At 44.7% G+C, this 19,617-nt stretch overlaps 2 protein-coding genes across 3 annotated transcripts in view; one reads left to right on the plus strand and one right to left on the minus strand.

The window, feature by feature from the left end:
* Nucleotides 1–19,617, plus strand: part of LOC105890386 (catenin beta-1-like) — a 118,949-nt gene that overhangs the window by 95,005 nt on the left and 4,327 nt on the right. The window contains exons 2-13 of the mRNA XM_031585909.2: nucleotides 10,926–10,978; nucleotides 11,698–11,916; nucleotides 12,205–12,458; nucleotides 13,278–13,516; nucleotides 14,492–14,693; nucleotides 15,089–15,233; nucleotides 15,908–16,011; nucleotides 16,481–16,615; nucleotides 17,011–17,214; nucleotides 17,758–17,916; nucleotides 18,433–18,552; nucleotides 19,044–19,194. Of these exons, the coding sequence (XP_031441769.1) occupies nucleotides 10,966–10,978; nucleotides 11,698–11,916; nucleotides 12,205–12,458; nucleotides 13,278–13,516; nucleotides 14,492–14,693; nucleotides 15,089–15,233; nucleotides 15,908–16,011; nucleotides 16,481–16,615; nucleotides 17,011–17,214; nucleotides 17,758–17,916; nucleotides 18,433–18,552; nucleotides 19,044–19,194 (1,945 nt within the window). The 5' untranslated portion in view covers nucleotides 10,926–10,965. The remainder of the gene's footprint in view (nucleotides 1–10,925; nucleotides 10,979–11,697; nucleotides 11,917–12,204; nucleotides 12,459–13,277; nucleotides 13,517–14,491; nucleotides 14,694–15,088; nucleotides 15,234–15,907; nucleotides 16,012–16,480; nucleotides 16,616–17,010; nucleotides 17,215–17,757; nucleotides 17,917–18,432; nucleotides 18,553–19,043; nucleotides 19,195–19,617) is intronic.
* Nucleotides 2,585–9,314, minus strand: LOC116224943 (GA-binding protein subunit beta-2-like). Of its 2 annotated transcripts, none has more exons than XM_031585919.2 (8): nucleotides 9,187–9,314; nucleotides 6,440–6,547; nucleotides 5,370–5,537; nucleotides 4,727–4,921; nucleotides 3,923–4,127; nucleotides 3,538–3,708; nucleotides 3,037–3,155; nucleotides 2,585–2,725 (listed from the first exon to the last, which is right to left on the minus strand). In XM_031585919.2, exons 2-8 carry the CDS (start codon nucleotides 6,545–6,547, stop codon nucleotides 2,633–2,635), a joined length of 1,059 nt encoding a protein of 352 aa, XP_031441779.1. In that variant the 5' UTR covers nucleotides 9,187–9,314; the 3' UTR covers nucleotides 2,585–2,632. The 2 variants fall into 2 exon arrangements, with proteins under 2 accessions (XP_031441779.1, XP_031441780.1); XM_031585920.2 differs by lacking the exon at nucleotides 9,187–9,314 and adding an exon at nucleotides 8,926–9,116.

Below are 19,617 nucleotides of genomic sequence, written 5' to 3' on the forward strand. Positions count from 1 at the left end.
TGTTTTTGTTTTGTTTTGGGGGGGATAGAGACTTGAGAGGGGGAGAACAATAACCGAGGAGTGAATATGCATACGGCGGTATTAGCATGTAGCATATTAGCATGGTATGTTCAACAGCAGTATGTGTACGTTTGTCAAATGAAACAAGACTTGAATTTTGAATTGTGTTGACAGTTCCCCTAAAGGGAAAAAAACAACACTTCAAATGTGAACTGGAAGGTTATTCTGTGGTCCAAGACCAGTTTATCTGTGAGTGTGTACTTCACGTTGACTGTTTGTTTTGTGGAGAACGTACACACCTGTCTTTGTTTTGAACAGTGCAAGGTTTACACGTTAATTACAATTTTTTTCTCTTTTTATATCATTGTGAAGGCACTTTTTGGATAACGCTGACCATATTTTGCCTTATTTTCTCACATACTGCATGGATATGAGTTTTGTTTAACACTTTAAACGTTAAGCTTGTTTCCAGTAAGATGACCTTAAAACAAATTAATACTTTATGTATAAAGCTTAAACCCCTGTAGCCAGCTGTTTGTGGCAAAATAAATATTCAAAACATACAAATACATGAAAAATGAAAGACCAACACTAAAGTATCTAGATGGCTTATGCATAACTATTTATACCTCTATAAGCCAGTCCTCCCAGGATTTTTGCAATCTCTTGTTTTTCTCAAATTCACGCAATTCAAGGATGTCCACATTGCCATTTTCTCTCATATATCACATTAGCGTTGATGTCTCTTACTTACATTAAGTCTATGCCCAGTAAGATTAGTGTCGTCACTTGAATGAGCTTTTTTTTCATTCTAATAATTTAAATACCTCTATATTTTGCTTTTTATTAACATGTATTCATAAATATTTCACACCAGTGCTTTTTTTTTTTTTTTTTTTTTAATCATAGCGGCTAAATGGCATTACATTCCTCTTCGCAGCCTTATCTTGAGCGTCTTTAGCTGACGTTCTTAGTCTACAAGTGTTTTATCGTTCTTACCATCATTTCTTTTCTTAACTGCGTCATGTGGTCTCCGTATTGAAGTTTACATCATTTTACACAATCATCTGACTTACTGAAGGTATTTTAAAAGACATTAAAGAAAACTTCAATAAAGGCAACCTTTACCTGCTTGGTCATGTCTTCACTGTAGTCTTCTGCGGATCCTCGATCGCTCAATACAATCCCATTACATAGCAACTGCTATTTAGCGTGGCACCTGTATCCATGGTAATAGAGAGGCCAGGGCACAGCACTGGTGGGTGTTTATTTTCAGTATGTTTTTTCTGTGAAGCTAAACCACATTGATCCTAGTGTTGCCGGTGTCTAATGTTTAAAATGAGTATATGAGGTTACAAAGTACACAGGTCATTAAAGTGTAAATGGGGTTATTAAAGTGTAAATGGGGTAATGCAGTCGGTCCAACGGTCCAAAGTTGGTACATGTCTTTTTCCTGACATTTTTGAAAATAAGTATGTTCTATGCCAATAGTACTGCAGTTTTAGGAACCCACTGCATCTCTATGCAATATATTTTCCCCCAATGTTTTCCAATACAATGCTGACCCCTGATATACAAATCATATGGATAAATAATTTCCCCTGCATCCAAACAATAACAGTGTCTACTTCAGGACAAACAAAAGTAGTGATTATGGTTACTTCATGACTTGTCTTGGGCCGTTTTAATTCTCTAAAACAATACAGCCATTTGATGCACTTTGGAATGACATGGGTGGTTTTTTTTCTTTTTTTTCTTGCTCATCATCAAGGTATTTTTATTATATTCTAAAAAATATTTCCTCATTTCAGTAAAAAAAATCCTTTAAACAAAGCTATTGTTGACTGTAGTTTTTTGGACCAGGTCATTATAGAGTTGGACTAGAGATCATACCTGAACAGGTGTCAAAGGAACAACATCTCTCAAACTCTTAAATGAGATGACATCACAGTAAGGAGCAGTACACCTCCTAATAACAACATGACACTCCTATAAGGCTTTGCAGTTCGCAGACGGACAGATACGGTAAAGGAAAAAGGTTTAACAGATGGAGAACTACGAGCATATTGTAGGCCCTGAGGAAAAGCTGTGGGAACCATGCCGGCTCTTCTCAAAGCACCATGGCTCTGGGCATCATGGGAAAACTTCTGAGGCACCATGGGTAGGTGAGTGTAAAACAAACAAACAAACAAACAAACAGAAAACAAAAAAAATGATCACAAAAATAAAATGAAGGACGTCAGTAGGATGCGGTCCCTTTCCAATACCAGCAGAGTCCTCTCTCCCCCTCCCGCTCTCTTTTCTCCATCCATCCCATCATCCATCCTGTCCATCCGTCCATACGGCCATCTGTCTGTCCATGCAGTTGGTTAGGAGATGACCTCCGTGTGGGAGGCCGTAGCCTCCACTAGTGTCAGATGCTGCTCTGAGTCCAGCTCCACCGGCCCTGACCATGACCGCTCCCCTCCGCACAGCAGCAGGAGCTCCTCCCCAACAGGGGCGCCGCTCTCCACCACCACCTCTCTTCCTCCACCCACCTCTCTCCTCCTTGCTGCTGCACCTCCTCTGCCACCTCTCGGGGCGTTGGAGTTGCCGTTGCTCTGGCCGTGGCTAATGCTTCTAGTTTGATGCGTTACTGCTCCGCCTCCTGCTCCTTCCTCATCAGCTGCGTGCGGTACTCCTGCGCCTTACAGTTCGCCTCATGGAGCTGCCGCGTCAGCAACTCCTGCACAGAGCCAACACATGGACAACTCAATAAGAATAACAACAACAGATACTGCACAGAGAGCCATCACACAGACAACTCAATAATAATAATAATAGTTGGTAATATAATATTAATATCAATAGTTATTAATAGTTGTTGTAGGGGGGGTTCAGTGCTCTGTAAAGCACCTTGGGACAGTTTTATTGTTTTGGCACTATATAAATAACATTGAATTGAATGATCACTGTTATTAGGAGTAGTATAAGTTGTAGTAGTAGTTGTAGTGGTTGTAGTAGTATAGAAATGACAGCAATAGTGGCACAGCCTACCGTGTCGTCAGCCTCCGTGTGATTGGTTGAGATTTCTATCTTTCTTTTCCGGGCCGGAGGTGGCTGGGGCTCCTCCTCCACGACCTCCTCTGTGATGTGACTGGCTGGGACCGCCAACACTGCAGAAATGGATCAGGAAGCATGAGCCCAATCTTACACTCTAACCTTAGTTTAAGTGTTCAGAGTCTATGTGTTTATGCTGTTGTTCAATGAACGCAAGGCTGTCAAAATGTTTACACACTTTCACCAAGTTGCTCTGTAAAACACACATTTTTCTAATACATTTAAGTATTTCATTATTCACTTCGTAACGTTCTGTATAATACAATAGACATGTTAGGCATCATAAAAGGGAACGCTATAGACAGCCATCCATCCATCCCTCCCTCTCTCCCTCCCTCCATCCATCCCTCCCTCCCTCCCTCCCTCCCTCCCTGCATCCCTGGCGGCTGACAGCAGTCGTCTTCTTGAGGGTTTTGTACGCCATGTTGACAGACTTACTCTGCTGACCGTGCTGCATGGTCACGAAGAATGGCTGTGACAGTCCGCCTGCTGTCTGCAGGTTGCCGTGCTGATCCGTTACTATGGTGATGACCCTTTGACCTCCCTCACCGACCATTTGTTGAATGCTGGAGTCCAAGGCACTGGCAGCGATGGCCTCCTCAGTGTCGCCTAGAGAGAGTAGCAGAGGAGGGCATAGATCAGCAGGTTTCAGGATGAAAGTGATACAAGACACACTTTTCTCCCAAATATAAACCCAACCACCAATTACATCTACATTATGTCTATGCATTTCACAGATGCTTTTATCCAAAGTAACGTTTAACGCAGTACAGACACACAAAAATCTTTATCAACGCACGTGCTCCGTTGGTATGAAACTCACTCATCGACCTGATGATGTTGTGTGGAGCACTTTGCTCTACCAGTTCAAAGACACAGTCCCTACCGGTGTTGCTCTTGATGAGGTCGGCCAGGTTCAGCACCCCTCCCTGTAGCCCAGGGATGCCCTGGATAATGAACTGAGGCCCAGACGCTCCGCCCGTGATGCCTGCCTCGGCGTTGATGTTCACCTGGTTCTGCATGGCCTCCTGTAGGGGGCGCAAGAGTATCAACCAAAGACTGGGCCACAAGGACTTCAACAGATATTTGATTGTATTTATTTTACTTATATACGGAGATAAACGTTCCTTGCTTACGAGATAAATATAGAGGCGAGGTACATAAATAAATAAACAGCACTAAACGAAAACTAGGATGAAATATAAACTAAATTCCACCAAACTGCAGGTTACAAGTCATTTTTTATGGACAACAGTGAATGAAGTGACACTAAAGAGAGGACGGAGACAAGCCAGGGGGGAGGAAGAAATAATTAAATTAAATTAAATTAAATTGTATTTCTATAGCGCCGAAACAATTAAATTGCCTGAAGGCTCTTAAGCGAGTATTTGTCATCTGATAAAAGGGCTGTAGCGAATCAGATGAGAGCATATGAGTAGGGGTCAAATGGAGGGCACAGACCCATCTTCATTAACACAAGTCAAACGCAATGGGAAGACAAATTAGAAATAGTAATATTAAAGATTTTCAAATAGCGACGGCCTTGCCGGTTGAAGTTTGGTTGCTTGTATATGGACCCGTTGGGACTGCGTCCTCTTACCATTATACCCGTGTATCTGTGCCGTACCTGCAACAGCAGTATGAGGTCACCGTCCTGGATGTCCACTGCGATGTCAAAAGGAGTCTTGTCGAACTTGCTGAGGGCGTGCGCGTCGGCGCCGTGCTTCAGCAGCATCTCGGCCACCTTGTGATGGGAGTTCTGCGTCGACCAGTGCAGGGCGGTCATCTTCAGCATGTCTTTGGCGTTGATGTCCGCGCCGCTCTGAGGGGACAGGGAGGGTTTGAGCTACACTCACATAACTCTCTTTTACCCTGGCATTGGCATTCCACTGCTAGCTTAAAGAGACAGTTGGCAGTTATTTATGGAAGTAGGTTAGAGTGCCTAAAGCCAATACTACTGATGGAACTCTGAGGGAGCAGTAACAAGTTAATGTTCTCCAGTTTCACTCTGCATCTTTACTCTTTATTTCAACTGTTTATCGTGTTTGTTTACTCAGCGCCTCCAAAATAATCATTTTTCTTAAATATATATTATATATTGTAGCCATGCCTTTACAATGACATTGTAGTAGATCTAAAAGGCATTAAGATTATTATTTTGTATCTGCGGGCTGCACCTTCAGTCTCTGCCGCTACTGGCTAATCCTGCCCATATAATGACAAAGAAAGCCGGCTGATTATCATGTTTGACTGATGAGGTGGTTACGTACCCTGACGAGCAACTCCACGATAACGGCGTGCCCCTCAGCGGCGGCCATGTGCAAAGGGGTCCTGTCCACTTTGGTTCGGGCGTCCCTGCTGACGCCTGCGCGGAGCAGCACCTCTGCCGTGGAGTAGTGGCCATGCTGGGCAGCCAGGTGCAGAGGAGAGGTCCCCAGCTGCAGGGGGAGAGAGACAACACCAGCAAGACTGTTAGGTGAAAATTCACCCTAGGTACCTCAGGACTCCGGAGCTGCATATAAGTATATTTATTAGACAAACAACAATTGCAATCGGGCTCACTACCAGCACAAGGCTGAAAGTGAAGCAATATTAAACACATCGCACAAGGTTTATATAGACAGAAGTTTAGCGTTCAGCAGGGATAACCATGTGGTGGATTTCTGACGTCCGAGGCAAGGATGGAAATTTTGCCAGGTCGGAAGAAGCACAATTCGACCCGTCTTATCACCTCTGGTCTAAACATGCTCTTGTACATATGCAGACTAAGTGGCACCTAATAATCTAAGTTACACACGCACACAGAAACACAGAAAAGCCATGTTCCTGCTTACATAAGTACATGATTCATATAAGGTTATTAATAATACAAGGCACTTGATTATTATATTCTTAAGTCATTAACAGTGTTTGGAAATTATCTCCATCACTCCAAGACGGTTATGACCAGGCCTGAAAACATTATTATTAATAAATAAATAATAGCATTCCGGACAGATATTACTGAATAATATATGACAAATGAGATGAAGGAGATACTGGGAGAGACGCAAGATCAGAAAGTTGCCAGGTACAAGTCATGGATTTGCAAATAGCTTTGAAAACTAACACTTCTAGACAGACATAAGGAGACTATTCTTCTCTTTGAAAACTAACACTTCTAGACATAAGGAGACCATTCTTCTCAAAATGAGTGGGAGAGCCGAAAGATTAGAACGTTGCCATGGTTTTCCAAATAGCTTTGGAATAAACAACACTCCCCAGGGAGATTACTCTCCGGATGACAGGTGAGGTTAAGGAGTCAGGAGACAGAAGTGGGGAGACGGCCGTGGCCTCTTACCCAGTCTGTGGTGAAAGGTGCTCCATTGGCCATCAGCGTTCTGACCTCATCGTCCTCTCCTTTCCGCGCAGCCTCCAGGAGCCGCTTCCCCAAATCCACCAGCGACATCTGACACACACAGAGGGAAGGAAGGAATGAATCACAGATGCAGACACATGCATACAGAGAGAGACACACATCATATGACATATGCCATTCCTTGCTGATACATCGTATATTAACTTGCAACTGAATGCGTGCGCGTCGAGCCATAAGTGGAAAGTCTTAGGAGAATAAGTGGAGGCTTATGTGACATCGGATTTATACGGAGACGATACAATTGTCCTCTCTTCTGTTATTATCCAAAGCTCCAAGAGGCCAGTTATTCTCGATCACCAACTTCAAACCACCCACAGACCAGATTCTCAGCTCTAGTGTCAGAACCAAAACAAATGATAGGGAGGGAATGGTAAAGAGAAACGTATGATAGAGCAAGCACCCCCCCCCCCCCCTTTTTAATCCTATAGCTCTACTCAAAATACTTTTTTAGCTAAATGTAATCATTTTTGTAACTCTTTGTATGTGTACAATAAGCCTCACCAATTGCTTATGTTTCACTGGCTTGGGTTGAAATTTGTACCGAACATTCAGGAAACCCTAAGGATAATTTGCAACATGTATTCATGTAAACAGCTGTTGCAGAATGTTTTAATCGCATTAACAACAAAAAAAAGTTTACCTGAACGAAGAATCGTTAATGTTCAAAACTTAATATCTCCTCTAGTTTTCACTTTTTTTTGCCAAATTTCAAGGTAGTGGTACTCAGATTCAGTGTAGTAGTTATAGTTTTAGCGCATCTAGAAGTTATTTTATATAAAACATGAGTGCAACACAGCTCTGGCTAAATAATGCTTCGGAACAGAAACCCCCCCTTTAAGATATTTTTACTGTATATTTTCAGAGAGAATGATTATTTTAATTTTCTTGAAACTTTTTAATGGGAAAGTGTTAATATTCATTGCAGATATATAAAACCTTTTAACATATCACTAGTGGACAAAGCCAGAGAAACATGACATTAAATAAAAAATGGAAATTGTATTGATGTCAATGTCAGTCTACTCTATGCATATAAAATGTCACGTTAGCAACATATTCACATTGTAAGACAAAATGACTGTCAGTTATAGCATGAACAAAAATAAATCACACATCAATGATGTTCAAGGAAATTCACTTCCAACATGTATCCTGACTTGCAGGCCAGTGGAAGGATGTCGCTGGCCCATGTGGAAACATGAAACTGACCAGGATGTCTCATAACGGATCCAAGCCACCTGTTCCAATCATCCATTCGTGCTGAAGTACAGATCCACTGCAATAATCAAATCAAATCAGGCTCTGGGCTCTGTAAAGCGCCTTGAGACAATTGTATTGTTATGGCGCTATATAAATAAAATTGCAATACTTTTGCATTACCTCGCAACAATTTTGTGTTCTCCAGGTAACGCAAACGTATAGCGAGATAACGCTAAATGTATTGCGTGGGAAACCAAAAGTATAGCGATTTGCAAGGTGATGCAAAAGCACCTCAGAACAAAAAAACACTACCACCATGACCCTCCGTATTGATGAGACGTACAGTGTAATGTTAAACTGCATGGACAGGTCAACTTCCCTGGTCGCTACCTAGCCAGGTGGCTGCATAAAGCTAACAGTGCAGGGTTGGTTTGCAGAGCAACGGGGAGTTGCAGCGTGTGATTCTTGTTATTGTAAAGAAACCATGTTAACTGTTACAGTTAACGTTACACAATAATCGATACAGAACCATTTTCACCCAAAACGCACATACACTGAATAGAACATGCATATAGCATTACCCAATGACAGGTTGTTTTATTTCGCGCTAACTGTTTGGCGCTTAAGAGAAGCCATTTTATGCCATCCTGGATATCTACACATAACTAGCTAGCTAACAAGGCGAGCATGCTGACGATAGCTTGCTAGCTAAGCAAAAAGAACCAGAGAATGCCATGTGTTCCTATGTTGTCTTTTAACTAACATTTCACGTAACCATATTAAATCACAATCACAACAGGTAGACAAACAGGAAACTCCTTGATATTAACTTGTAGGTTTTCCGGGGGAAGTCATGAGAGAAAATCTAATTTTACAACAGAAAAAACTACTTCCACATCCGGTGAGAACGAATAGCAATCTCTGCGAGGGTTTCGCGGCAAGGTTTCAATTAACAGATTTGCTACTTTACGGGAGGAAGTTTCCATTTACCAAGATTATATGAAGCACTTAGTCCGGAATCAGATTTTAGTCCATCGGTAAAGCAACTTACTGGCTAGCTGTCTATGTTTCTAGGTTGAGTTAGCTGCTCAATTCCAGAGAAGGTTAGCTAGGTGGTTAGCCAACTAGCTAACGATAGCTGGCAGATGGGACGAACTTTCAAAGTAACCTGGAGAAGTTACGTCTGTAAAACTCGTGTTTGCAATTACCTGTCGTGTGGTTTGTGTTCATAAAGACTGGCTTAGATTATTTCTACATTTTCCATTACCAGCCTTTAACAGCATAGCCATGTTTTGTATTAGACACCGACTATGGAAGGTTTAACGTTCGCGTAAAGTTTTGTTATCTAAGCTTTAGCAGGCTAGCTTGCAACTTAGCATCTGGCTTACTAATAACAGTAGCGATACGTTAACTCTCTCGTTTTCAACGTGCTTTCTGCGTTATTGTTGTATCATGGTGAATCCTCTTACCTTCCTCTGTCGTTGGCGGATAAATGTTTTTTTGCAGATCTATATCCACATCAGATGGACTGGATTTTCCTTTTCTAGCCCGACAACTTTATAAAAACAAATATTGTTTTTAGATTTTCCCTCGATTCAAAGATGGCAGCTGAACGCCACCGGAAGTAAAAGGGAAAGGGTCAACGCAGTTTAAAAAAAAGAAAAAGAGAATTCAATCTCTTGATTGCAGATAGGCCTACCTCGCTGTCCCAGAATATAATAAGTAAAATGGTTTTCACAGATGCTGAGATAAATCTCCCAATGTCACCCTATAAATGGTTGCGATGGTTATAAGTAGGGCAATGGCATGATGTTTGCGACTGGAGGATTAAAATGGGATTGTGTGCTCCAGACTCTGAATCGTCTGTAACTTAGATAAATGTATTACACGCATTTGATAAGCTACACTAACTGGCCACTTGTTCCCTAAAGTTGCATAACGTAAAAATGTATTTGTTCCTCTGCATTATATGCAACTTTATTTTTTATGGGCAGCATGAATTTGATCACACTTTATAGGGCCAGATAAATCTACATAAATGCAAAGGCCTCAAACAGAAAAAGAACCACAGAGGGGAATTTTATATGAAAATAGTCCTTTGCTGCCTGTTTTAGTTTTGGTTGCATTTTCAGATATTATTGTCATCTGTCAACCCAGTGTACTAAAGAGCAGTGATTCCCAAAGTGGGGGCCAGCCCCCCCGGGTGTTCCAGACATAGATATATATAGATCTACATATGTCTATGGTTCCAGAGTTACAGCAAGGATGACACGGGCGGAGGGTGAAATCAGGTCAAATCTTGTATGGCAGTGTTCTTACAGCACAGTAGCCTATAAGGAACGCAAGTGGTGATGAGTTTATAGCCAACTTTGTACTTGTATAACATGGTCAGGCCCTACCGTTAGCTTATATATTAGAGGGGATAGCTGGCCTAATTATTTATACAACAGGCATGTGTCTACATGAACATTGTATGGATTGATCACCTAGTCCTAGTGAGAAGTAACAAATGTTTAAAGATTTTAAACAAGATCTCTGATCAAATCAAATAAAACAAATATTTAAGGTTAAGCTATTGGTGGGGAATTTTTTTTTTTTCATTTGTGAAACGAGGAGCCTGCCATGAAAAGTTTGGGAACCATTGATATAGAGCTGCTCAAGGACCAGAGGGTGACGTCTCAGTATAGGCAGGCTCTCACCAGCAATGTTCAGACTCCAGTAAAGTTGGTGTGCATCTGACGTCTCAGTATAGGCAGGCTCTCACCAGCAATGTTCAGACTCCAGTAAAGTTAGTGTGCATCATGTACAACATGATAATGCTTATGTCGGATTTGTGTGTTCTGCCCGTCTTAGTTCATTTTGAAGCTGCTAGGCTGTGTCGCACGCCTATCCCGCTGTGTGGGTTTTACAAAGATGTCGATCCGGCTCTGTGACCACAGTTCACATTTCACACTTCAGCAATGCCATTGTGCCTGTGATTGGCAACAGGCTTTTTTTAGATCCTACCTACAGAGTTGAGTGCTTCGACAAATGTGCCAGGCCGGTGGGACATTATAACTACCTGTTTAGAAGCAGTTGGTGTTGAATGGGTGGGGTAGAACACAGTGGTGCTTATTCCTTGGGCACTTGGCAGGCAGGAAGTGCAGTTAAACTGGCCTGTGTGGTTAATGGAAGTGTAAAAAGTAATCTCTCTCTCTCTCTCGTGCAGGTGTGAACACTCAGCTACCTGAGTGACTCGCTAGGGGAAGATGGCCACCCAAGGTGAGTGTGTCTCCAGCTTCCTGTCTCTAGTCTTTTCCTTCCAAATCTGTAGGGGTGTGGGTAGTGATATACAGTGACCTATGCATACACAGAGGCTTTGAGATGTCACAGGGTTTGAGGATGGTGGTATAGTCCTAATGGATGGATATATATAGAGAGAAACTGCATCATTTAACGAGACTGTTGAGATGCATACAGAAGACTACAGCCATACTACGGTACTACGCTGTCTAATCCTCTGAATGCCTAATGCCTCTTCTTGCCCATGACTTGGACATGTATTTCCATTTTTAAATCTTTTTGGAACAAGTCATTTTATTATTTGGGTCAACAGCAGCGCGGCAGAGATGAAATTAATTTGAGTGGGTAATCCCAGACAAAAGCCTCTTATCTCTGATGGAATTGACGGAAAGGTGACTGACTTTTGGAGTCAAAATAGCTCATTTACCCCTTGCTGAAGGGCCTCGTGCGGGGATAAACACAACTAAATGCCCAGGTGTTGCCTTTTGGAGCTCAGAGCTTCTTTACTTCTTTAATTCTGTCTGTATCTGCATTTCTATGTGCTTGTGTCTGGTTGTGGGTCTGTCTGTCTGTCTCTCTCTCTCTCTCTCTCTCTCTGTCTACCTGTCTGTCTACCTGTCTGTGTGTCTACCTGTCTGTGCGCGTGCTTGTTTGTCTATCTCCATGCGTGTCTGTCTGTCTGTCCGTCCGTCCCCCAGCTGATCTGATGGAGCTGGACATGGCGATGGAGTCTGACGCCAAGGCTGCAGTGGCCCAGTGGCAGCAGCAGTCCTACCTGGACTCGGGCATCCATTCTGGGGCCACCACCACCGCCCCCTCCCTCAGCGGCAAGCCCAACCCGGAGGACGAGCTGGACCCACAGCTCTACGAATGGGAGATGGGCTTCGGCCAGCCCTTCACCCCCGAGCAGGTCCCAGGTAAGAGGAACACACACACACACACACACAGGAACTGGGGGGGAAATGAGACTTGAGAAAGATAGTTCCTAGTTTAGTCATGCATGTTGGAAATTCTTAGAGTCCCCTCTAATTGAAAAACTGTTTTGTGTTTCCTCATTGAGGGAGAGCAGAAGTCAGACAGTTTAATCCATATCGCTATATTTATATTATAAAGAAATTATAATATAAATAATATTAATTTATAAATAATATTCAATTATAAACCAAGTTTTCTGTGTAAACTAATTCCCTTGCCTCTGCCTGTAGAAATGGACGGGCAGTATGCCATGACCCGTGCCCAACGAGTGCGCGCCGCCATGTTCCCCGAGACGCTGGAGGAGGGCATCCAGATCCCGTCGGCTCAGTTCGACTCTGCCCACCCCACCAACGTGCAGCAGCTGGCCGAGCCCTCCCAGATGCTCAAGCACGCCGTGGTCAACCTCATCAACTACCAGGACGACGCCGAGCTGGCCACCAGAGCCATCCCAGAGCTCACCAAGCTGCTCAACGATGAGGATCAGGTTAGACACACACACACACACACACACACACACACAGCAGGGTTTAGGCAACGATGAGGATCAGGTTAGACACACACACACACACACACACACACACACACACACACACACACACACACACAGCAGGGTTTAGGCAACGATGAGGATCAGGTTAGACACACACACACACACACACACACACACACACACACAGCAGGGTTTAGACACCGTCGCTAAATACTGTACAACGTGAAGCATGGGGGTTTGAGTACTTACGCAAGTGGTATATCTCAGTTTTTGTTGATAGACAAATAACTTGCCTTTGGGAAATATACTAGACCATTAATGTTGGATAAAATTATAAACACAGAGAGTGAGTAATCAGCTCTTCTAGACAGAGGCTTATTAAAAATCCAGTGGCCTGCAAAAGTATTCACCCCCACTGAAAGTCATCCCCATTTTCACACGTACAAAAGATACTTACACAGATTTTCCAGATCAGTATTTTGTTGGTATTGGATTTTGGTGCTGGTGATTACATTGATTGTCATTTAAAAGGAGCTTGTCATGTCAAACTTGACGACATGTGTAACCGTGTATACAGACACAGATTTGCCTTTTAATGCAGGAGGTATATGATCGAAGGGATGCCATATACAATGAGTGAACCAATCAAATCTGTTTGTATCAGATGGCAAATAGGGTTGAGTAGAACGAATACATGTGTCCGTCCTCGTTTGATCGCTAGGGTTATGTCTAGTTGTGGGATTATGGTTCTCTAATCCTGCTGGTTGTTTCTCCTCTTGACCTCTCAACCTCTTGACCTCTGACCTCCCGCAGGTGGTGGTGAACAAGGCGGCGGTGATGGTGCACCAGCTCTCCAAGAAGGAGGCGTCCCGCCACGCCATCATGCGCTCGCCGCAGATGGTGTCGGCCGTGGTGCGCACCATGCAGAACACCAGCGACGTGGAGACGGCTCGCTGCACCGCCGGCACGCTGCACAACCTCTCCCACCACCGGGAGGGCCTGCTCGCCATCTTCAAGTCCGGCGGCATCCCCGCCCTCGTCAAGATGCTGGGGTAAGGCGCGCCTGCCGAGATGGACAGGTCTTTTAAAGGTTCAGTCCTTGACTAGCGCAGCTCTCGTCACATTCCTCCAGCTGCCCATCCAGTGTGCACTCCAAAACAGTAACAGTCCTGGCAGGTCCGAGAGAGGCACAGGCCCACACTCAGAGAGAGAGACCGAGAGAGAGACCGGGCTCACTCTCAGACTGCAGCAGACGAGACAGAAGCTAAATTAAATACATCACACAAGGTTTATATAGATAGAAGTTAGCGTTCTCTGACACCAAAACAATTTGTCAGCAGGGATAACCACAAGGTCATCTTACTATGCTTCCTGTCTTGCAAGGATGTCAGTTTTACACGTGGTCGAAAGAAGCACGGTTCGACCCTTCTTATCACCTCTGACCCAAACATGCTCTTGTACATATGCAGCAGACTAAATGGCACCTAATAATCTAAGTTACACACACACACAGAAAAGCCATGTTCCTGCTTACATAAGCACATGATTCATACAAGGTAATTATTAATACAAGGCATGATTAATATATCCAAGTCATTAACAGTGTTTCAAAATGATCTAAGTGGCGTGGACCGAGCCATACACTATTACAGCCAATCAACACATTGCTTCAGGAGCATTGGTAGGGAGGTGTGTAATTTGATTGGTTGTTGAGCTTAAATATCAACAACCTTTCGCCAGAATCGAGGGTTTTAACCTTTAACTAGACAATGCCCCCCCCCCCCACACACACACACCATTTGATTTGTTTTCTGTTTGCGGTAGCCATGCATGTTTAGTGTTATTGGTTGGGGTTTAAACCCAGTCCCTCACTAACCGCCCACACTCATATTTGAGGTGGTTTCCAGATGTATACTCCATCTGGCTTGGCAAGGAGTGTAGAACACAAAAACAATGGTTTCATTGACTGGTGGTGGTTGTATTTGAACCTAATGTGTGTGTGTGTGTGTGTGTGTGACTGTGTGTAGGTCTCCCGTGGACTCCGTCCTGTTCTACGCCATCACCACACTACACAACCTGCTGCTGCACCAGGAGGGGGCCAAGATGGCCGTGCGTCTGGCCGGCGGTCTGCAGAAGATGGTGGCTCTGTTGATGAAGACCAACGTCAAGTTTCTCGCCATCACCACCGACTGCCTGCAGATTCTGGCCTACGGCAACCAGGAAAGCAAGGTAGGCCGACCTCTGTCACGCGCTCACACTCTCTGACACACACACACACACACACACACACACACACAGTTGCCAAATCCTTGGATGTAAACTAGAGGGGCACTCGGAGAGTGCAGACCTTCCGAGGCCAAATGCCCCATCACTTAAAGAAAGTTTAAAAAAAACTACATTTTCATGAAAAGTTTCAGGCTCCAATTTTAACAGTACTAAAAGCGCAGGTGTGAACACCCTTAATCGCTTTGTCTGATGGCTCAAGCATTAGATGGCTGCACGCTTTGGCACACATTTGCCTTTTCTCTCTGTCACACACACACACACACACACACACACTGATTCATGGTAAATATGTCGCTGGACACAGTTGGGTTCTAAATGTTGTGTGTGTGTGTTTGCAGCTGATCATCCTGGCCAGCGGCGGCCCCCAGGCCCTGGTGAACATCATGAGGACCTACACCTACGAGAAGCTCCTGTGGACCACCAGCAGAGTGCTCAAAGTGCTCTCCGTCTGCTCCAGCAACAAGCCTGCCATCGTGGAGGCAGGCAAGTTGGCACACGTGTGTGTGTGTGTGTGTGCGCGTGTGTGTGTGTGTGTGTGTGTGTGTGTGTTTGTGTACACAATGACTCATTCGGTGACTCACTGTCTACGGCCGCATGTGAAACTGCCGTTTGTGCCTGTGCGTGAGAACTTCACAAGAACCTTTTTTTTTTTTTTTTTTTTTTTTTTTTTTGAAAGCACTCTGTTTTTCAGAGGTGACTTTCGTTTGACTAAGGAATGAATATGCCGGAACAATCTGTAACCATTCAACAGGATTGAATTGAACGTTTCGTGAGACTGAATGTGTCTTGTGCCAGAACAACAAACCACTAACACAGCTCCTCAGTGCTGGACACTTTCATTTATTTATCTTCCAACCCACTCTACAAGACTGAAAGTCAAAACATGTCTATGAAAAACTCTTCCTTATAGCTTGTTGTTAATAGGTGCGTAAAGGGAACTGAATTGGTCTGCTGTTTTGTCTGTGTGCGTGTGCTTGTTTGTTGTTGAGCCATATTGATTTTAAAATAATGTAAATATATATATATATATATATATAGAGTTTAATCAGGCGGTTGTTGACTGTGAGAGGTGTTTGTGTGTGTCCGTGTGTGTCCGTGAGGGTTATTTTATTTATTTATTTATTTGTTTGTTTGTTTGTTTGTTTGTGCCCGTGCAGGAGGCATGCAGGCTCTGGGGCTCCACCTGATGGACCCTAGCCAGCGCCTGGTGCAGAACTGCCTGTGGACGCTCCGCAATCTCTCTGATGCTGCCACCAAACAGGTGGGTACACACACACACACACACACACACACACACACACACATAACCTCAGACGCTCCGCAATCTCTCTGATGCTGCCACCAAACAGGTGGGTACACGCGCACACACACACACACACACATAACCTCAGACGCTCCGCAATCTCTCTGATGCTGCCTCCAAACAGGTGGGCACACACACACACACACACACACACACACACAACCTCAGACGCTCCGCAATCTCTCTGATGCTGCCACCAAACAGGTGGGTACACACACACACGCCACCTGTGTAAAATAGCAACTTATAACCCATTACCAACTAAGATTCCACACGCTCACACACACTGTCAGTTTTAGGAAGATTTCAGACATGTTTATCTAAGTAACAGATCTTACACACTTACAGATGCTGAAAGGAATGGCCTGTGCGCAAAGGTTCTAAAGGTGTGTGTGTGTGTGTGTGTGTGTGTGTGTGTGTGTTTTAGGAGGGCATGGAGGGACTTCTGGGAACCCTGGTCGGGCTGCTGGGCTCTGATGACATCAACGTGGTGACCTGTGCCGCCGGCATCCTCTCCAACCTCACCTGCAACAACTACAAGAACAAGATGATGGTCTGCCAGGTGGGGGACTCTTTCACCTTTACGTCCTTCATAGCCAACCCCTTTCTAACAATAGCAATGTAGTCTTGTCAGCAGCAATCTACTTTTCTTTATTTTTATATATAAAAAGATCTATAAATAAATTGAATTGGCAAATCATAGTAAATTTACCAAAATAACACTCAAATTCTGTTTTCCATTTTTTTTTTTTAAACACACAGGTTATATATATAATGGTATGGGTCTTGCTTGACAGTAGTCACAGACTGTTTTTGAGCTTGATTGGGAAACCATCAGTCACTGAGCTTCACAGAAGCGGAGAGGTGTCTCTGAGGACGCATTGGTGTGTGTGTACATGTGAGGAAGCATTGGTGTGTGTGTGGTACATGCAGGTCTAACTGAGACTGTTTTGCCAGGTCGGCGGGATCGAGGCTCTGGTGCGGACGGTCCTGCGTGCCGGGGATCGGGAGGATATCACGGAGCCCGCAGTGTGTGCCCTGCGTCACCTCACCTCCCGCCACACGGACGCCGAGATGGCCCAGAATGCTGTGCGCTTGCACTACGGCCTCCCCGTGGTGGTCAAGCTCCTGCACCCCCCCTCACACTGGCCCCTGATCAAGGTACACACAGTCAATGCACACGTGTAGGAATTCAATCACATTTTTATTTATGTACCGCCAAAACAATCAAATTGTCTCAAGGCGCTTTACAGAGCCCAGAGCCTGGACCCCCTTAGAGCAAACACAATGGTGACATGTGTGAATTATCGTGCAGTGGTAGTAGCACCTCATTGTTTTCAAACCACGTTTGCGAGCACACTGTATAATGTCTTGTTTAGTGATGCATTCTAGAAAAACAATCAAGTGTATAATATCTTAAGGAATAAACGGTGCAGAAGAGGCATACGGCCTTAAATCAGATCCTTTAATACTTTAGTGACGCATTCTAGAAACGATCAGGGGGGATCCTGACAATCTGAATATCTGAAAGTGTTGATGTTGAAGATGTATTACTGTAGTCAGAACAGCTCCCCCTGCTGGCCACATGGGCTAAATGCAGCACCTCCCATGTAAAAGTGGAGCTGACGCTGGTGCCAAGTGGCCCATGCTGCGTCATCACATGCCCTCTCTCCCCTGGTGACGCCACTGTGCCTCTGTGTTCAGGCCACGGTGGGGTTGATCCGGAACCTGGCGCTGTGCCCGGCCAACCACGCCCCGCTGCGGGAGCAGGGCGCCATTCCACGCCTGGTGCAGCTGCTGGTCAGGGCACACCAGGACACCCAGAGGCGCACCTCCATGGGCGGCAACCAGCAGCAGTTTGTGGTGAGTGTGTGCGTGTGTGTGGGGGTCTGTGTGTCTGTCTGTGTGTCTGTGTGTGTGCGTGTGGTAGGTAGGAGTGTGTGTGAGTGTGTGCGTGTGTCTGTGTGTGCGTGTGTGTGTGGTAGGTAGGAGTGTGTGTGTGTGTCTCTCTGTGTGTGTCTCTCTGTGTGTGTGTGTCTGCGTCTGCGTGTGTCTGTGTGTGTGTGTGTTTGGGTTTGATTCCCAAAGCAAATGGACTGAGTTGGGAAAGTGTTCTTTTTCAAATCAGCATGCCCTCAATGGGGGGTTTATATTGGTTACCATGGTGACGGCTTACATCTGTGTGTAGAGGTGGAGGCTGAAATATATCAGGCCTGGATTAGAAGATGAACCGTATGCAGGGATTTTACAAGCCTGAAATAATCTGTGTGTGTGTCTGCCTCTCTCTTTGTGTGTGTGTGTGTGTGTGTGTGTGTGTGTGTGTGTGTGTGTCTGTCTGTGTGTCTGTGTGTGTGTCTGTGTGTGTGTGTGTCTCTGCAGGAGGGTGTGCGTATGGAGGAGATTGTTGAAGGCTGCACTGGAGCTCTGCACATCCTGGCCCGGGATGTACACAACAGAATAGTCATCAGGGGACTCAACACCATTCCACTCTTCGTACAGGTAACACACACACACACACACACAATACGCTTCATCTACATCTGAATCCTCATCACGAGATGCGTACAAAGTTACTGCTGTAAACCAGAGAGAAGGCCGCTCAGATCATTTTTATTTTACTCAACATGCAATGAAGTAAACGTTATTTGTCTTGTGGTACTGGCCTGCCATTTTATGGACATGAGGAGAATCTGTGCCCTTCCTTGAGATGCGTATCTGCTGCTCACTGCCACTTCCCATTGGGAACATCCAGCGCATATATACACACCCACACACACCCACACACCCACACACCCACACACCCACACACCCACACACCCACACACCCACACACACCCACACACACACACACACACACATATCTACATCTGAATCCCCATCACGAGATGCGTATCTGATGCTAATGCTAATCTCACCTGTCTTCCCTGCCCTAACTGCTGTACTATCCCATTGAGAACACACACTAAACTCACCTGTCTTCCCTGCTCTAGCTGCTGTACTCTCCCATTGAGAACATCCAGCGCGTGGCGGCGGGCGTGCTGTGTGAGCTGGCCCAGGACAAAGAGGCGGCAGAGGCCATCGAGGCCGAGGGAGCCACCGCCCCCCTCACAGAGCTGCTGCACTCCAGGAACGAGGGCGTCGGTACGGACACTTACACACACTCATACTGGTCACACACACACACACAGATACACACACTTATACTGGACACTTACACACACTTATACTGGTCTCTCTCACACACACACACAGACAGATATACACACTTATACTGGACACTTACACACACTTATACTGGTCTCACACACACACACACACACACACACAGACAGATACACACACTTATACTGGACACTTACACACACTTATACTGGACACACACACACTTATACTGGTCTCACACACACAGAGTTTTAGTTTTTGGAGGAGAACACTAGTCCCCTAGTCTTTCTGTGGTCAAGGAAATTCTGGAAGATTAAAAATAAAATTGGCCCCAAAAAAGTCGGTACTTATGTTACGCCAATTAATCATTTATTAAGTTACTTTCTGAAATGCGACACTTTG

The sequence above is a fragment of the Clupea harengus genome, chromosome 19, assembly GCF_900700415.2.
Source record: "Clupea harengus chromosome 19, Ch_v2.0.2, whole genome shotgun sequence".
NCBI lineage: Eukaryota > Metazoa > Chordata > Actinopteri > Clupeiformes > Clupeidae > Clupea > Clupea harengus.

Bases quoted from the DNA above. Each gene is read 5' to 3' on its own strand.
- LOC116224943 (XM_031585919.2), bottom strand. From the start codon at position 6,547: ATGTCGCTGGTGGATTTGGGGAAGCGGCTCCTGGAGGCTGCGCGGAAA. The intron at 3,709-3,922 runs GTGAGTTTCATA...TACTCTCTCTAG, and splicing joins CAACATCATCAGGTCGATGA to GCGACACTGAGGAGGCCATC. The intron at 3,156-3,537 runs GTAAGTCTGTCA...CCATTTCTGCAG, and splicing joins CATGCAGCACGGTCAGCAGA to TGTTGGCGGTCCCAGCCAGT.